We start from the raw sequence: 4,076 nt of genomic DNA on the forward strand, positions 1-4,076 counted from the left end.
CGGGGTCAGCCCTGGTCGGGGACCCAGACTCTCTCAACCTCTGTGAGGTTATATATGAAGGGGAAGTGGCAATAGAGTCCACCTTCCAGCCCTATTGTAAGGATGAGAGCTTGAGAAGGGCGGAGAAAGCGCAGCAAGGAGGCAAGATGGACGACAGAAAAGGAGGGCGACTAACAACAGGAAGGGGTGTAGTGAACAGTGAGGTGGAGACCTATGAAGGATGTTGGCTTCGAGTCTGACGCTCCCTTACTAGCTAGTGAGCGGCTCAAGGACTCGGCGAGGAGAACGCGTTGGTGGAATGTGGAGTGACCAGGAGAGAGCGACAGGGAGACAGTGGAGAGATTTCTGGAGGAGTGGGGGGGGCACACAGAGTCAGGCAAAGGTCCAGGGGAGGAACGTGGCAGTGACCCTAGGAAAGAAGACGGGCAAGTCAGGAGGCCCTGCAGCCTGGGCTCTCTGGTCCTCGGGCCAGCATCTGCTCCAAGCCCCGAGTGCTGGGGCTGTCGTCCACTCAGTCTGCCCACAACATCGGAGGGGAACTCTGCTGGAAAAAGCCCTGTGTCTAGTAGAGGCTGACCTGGGAAGGCAAGGATTCCCTTGAATCCACACTATGAAATGTGGGTGAGATTCTGGAAGGGAAATGCAATGTCTGGATGGGATGGCTTTGGGACACCCTCATGGATGACAAGGATTCCACAGTCAGGCAGAGCTATGATCGATGCTTGGTTCAGTCCCTCACTGGCTGTGGGAATTCACAGCTCCCTTTCATTGCCTGGAAAAGCAAAGATAATTAACAGAAAGAGGTTTGGTTCACGAACTCAATTCTCTCCACAATTCGGGTCACAAACTGAACTGGACAAGAACTGAACCAAATTTCCCTATAAGATCAATGTTGAACCTAAACATTGAATTTTATTCGGTTCTCATCCAACTTGGTTTGCAACAAGAATTGTGGGAGAGCTTGGCATGGTGGCGCACAGCTGTAATCCCAGCACTTGGAAGGCTGAGGCAGGAGGATTGCTGTGAGTTCGAGACCAGCCTGGGCTACATAGTGAGTTCCAGGTCAGTCTCAACTACACAGTGAGACCCTGTCTCAAAAAGAAACACCCCCCCAAAAAAAAAGAATTGTGGAAGGAATCAAGCTCATGAACCGAGGCACCACTACAAGTGACTGCTATTGCAGTCAGTACAGTAGACAGATCCTGAACCCTCTAGGAGCCTCAGTCCCTATCTATAAACTGGGTGCATGGTGTAGGCACCATGCCTAGCAGAACAGCCACTCAATAGCTGCTCACTCTCCCTGTCCAACGGTTAGGGTTAGTCACGAAGAGACAGGATCAGACAGTTTCAGCTGCTAAGGACAGAATAGAGCCCCTCCTGTGTGGCTCCCATAGCCAGAAGACAGTGACAACATTATGACTACGGACTGGGTAATACTGGGGAGAGTGGAGAAGGTCCTGCCACTGGAGGGGCTGAGTGGAGGCCTCAGACACGAATACAGCATATAGAATGTTAGTGACATGTGAGCCACAGTCGGAGCTGCGTGTGTGAGTACTGACTGATGAAGAAGGGCAGGCTGGGTGGGCTGATGCTTTGGGGGGTAGTCATCACTGAGGAAAGAGGCCTAAGGACATTGGGTGCATGTGGTGGCGTTTAGTGGCACATTCCTTCAGCACCTACCAAAGCCTAGCCTGTGTGGGGCACAGAGCCCTCGCTGGGGAAGAAAAAGGTGCAGGAAGAGCAGGACCACTGGGCTGGGTGGATCTGGGTGTCTCTGGAAACAGCAGAGTGGTAGGAGCCAAGCATAGTATTGGGCTGGCAGAGAATGGAAGGAGACAGAGTCAGCAAAGGAGCTTCCCACCAGGGTTCCTGTCCCTGAGCCTCACTTCCACAGTGGCATGGAGCCCAGGAAGGCTGCCCTTTGGGGTGGGCCAGCACCCCTGTGTGAGCACCCACTCCATCACCTGTTAGATGGGGATAGCCCCAGCCCCTTATCACTGCCCTCAGTGGAGACCAGTATTGTTCCCATCTCACAGCTGAGGAGAGTGAGGCTACAGAAGCTCATGCAGTAGGAAGTGGCAGGGCCTGAGCACCGTGCTCCTGGCTCCCAGGACGAGTCCCTGCCTCCTGAAATGTCCACAGCGGGAGGTGAGCTGCTCCAGAGGAGGCACGGTAGGCATCAAGTGGGCAGAATCTGGAGACAGAGGCCCCTCTACGAATCCTACGCTAGGGGATCTTGGACAAGTCATTTTCTCTCTCTCTCTCTCTCTTTTTTTTTTTGGTACTGGGGATTGAACTCAGGTCCTTGTGCTTGCGAAGCAGATGGTGGAACCACTGACCTAAATCTCCGGCCCCTTTGGGCAAGTCATTTTGCCCATAGTCCTCTCCTGTCAAAGTGAAGATGATAAAAGTAACGATATAAGCATGTGCTACTGTGGTCAGTAGACCTACCAGGACCCAGATGAATAACACACTAGAAAGGGAAATGGAAGGCCTTGCAAAGGAAGTTGTAAAAAGGAAGATTAAAAAAAAAAGCATTTGGAAAGGCTTAACGATAACTGATTTATTACTTAGGGACTTCAGAAAATAGCTTAGGAGATGAAAATGATTCGGGAAGGCAGAAAAAAAATCCTCAAATATTGTGCTTCTGACAATGTTTCAGTAAGGAAAATAGAGCTATAATCACAATCAGCTGTATTTAAATTAGAACAATATTTTCAATCTTGCAATGTATTAAGCAAACCATGTTTTCTTTCCAGGAAATCAAGGGTTCTTTACTCTCACTGTAATTTTTATTATTAGGAAGTAATAGGTTTGTTGTTTGTTTGTTTGTTTTGGTTTTTTGGGGTCCCAGGGATCAAACTTGGGACCTTGTGCTTGCGAGACAAATGGCAGCACCAGTGAGCTAAATCGCTGGCCTGGTAATAGTTTTGATTTTTTGAGATAGGGTCTCACTATGCAGTTCAGGCTGGGCTTGGACTCACTATGTAGCCCAGGCTGGCCTCGAACTCAGTATGTAGGGATCAAACTCAAGACCTTGTGCTTGCAAGGCAGGTGTGGCACCACTGAGCTAAATCCCCGGCCCTCTCCTTTCTTGAAAGAAATATTTCTCAGTTATTAAGTTGATAAATTGTAAAATCTCTTGGTTTATGTATTCAGGTAATATTCTGCCCTCAAACTCTGAGGGTCAGAATGGAGAAGGATTTAAGACTTTAAATTGAGAATAAATTCTCAGCTGGGGATGTAGCTCAGTGACAGAGCATTTGCCTAGCACATGTGAAGCCTAGATTAGACCCCCAGTGCTGTAAAAGAAAAAAGAGAAAGAACAAATTCTCAGTATCTGTTCAGCACTTATAAATGCCGCTCCTTTGCCCCAGTAATTACACTTCTATACAAATCTATGTTCAAGCATGTAAAAATATATACAAGGTAGGAACCAAGAGAATTGTGCTCCTTCACTGTTACAGACCGTTGACCTTGAAGAAATTCCAATCATCTTTGTGCAGAACACATCTGTAGAGGGCTGGGAAGGTACTAGAAAAGGAGCTCACTGCAATCCTGTTCAACTCTGGGCACCTCGATTCTGTGCACTGATTGCCAGGGGTACTTATGTCATCCCTGTGGGGCCACAAGGAAGGTAGCTCGCTACACAGACCAGGAGTGCAGCCATTTGTAGGACTTGAGTTATATATTGATTTAAAACAAAGAATCGGGGCCAGGAATTTAGCTCAGTGTTCCACCGCCTGCCTCGCAAGTGCAAGGACCCAAGTTCAATACCTGCCCACCCCAGCAAATAAATAAATAAAAATAAATAAAACAAAGAATCATGTCACACAATTGTGGTGTCAAACACCTGAAATACCAGCCTTCTAGGAGGCTGAGGCAGGAAGCCTAACCCAGGCAATTTAGTAACAGTGACACCCTATCTCTAAATTTAAAAAAAAAGGCCTGGGGTGTGGTTCAGTGCAAGAGCCCTGATTCAGTCCCCAACACAGCGCGTACACACGCGCGCACACACGTGCACGCACTCACACACGATCATGTCTCCCATTTGTTTTTGGTATTTTCAGTACTAG

The 4,076-nt window shown here is 48.5% G+C and overlaps 1 protein-coding gene across 1 annotated transcript in view; it reads right to left on the bottom strand.

Moving 5' to 3' along the window:
• The window catches only part of Scyl1 (SCY1 like pseudokinase 1), a 12,716-nt gene extending 11,108 nt beyond the window's left edge, over nucleotides 1-1,608 (bottom strand). Inside the window, exon 1 of the mRNA XM_010636179.1 lies at nucleotides 1,560-1,608. Coding sequence (XP_010634481.1) covers nucleotides 1,560-1,608 — 49 coding nt within the window. The remainder of the gene's footprint in view (nucleotides 1-1,559) is intronic.
• Between the last annotated feature and the right edge of the window lie 2,468 nt (nucleotides 1,609-4,076).

Source organism: Fukomys damarensis, unplaced genomic scaffold, assembly GCF_012274545.1.
Source record: "Fukomys damarensis isolate Sample0158 unplaced genomic scaffold, DMR_v1.0_HiC HiC_scaffold_27, whole genome shotgun sequence".
NCBI classification, from domain to species: Eukaryota; Metazoa; Chordata; class Mammalia; order Rodentia; family Bathyergidae; genus Fukomys; species Fukomys damarensis.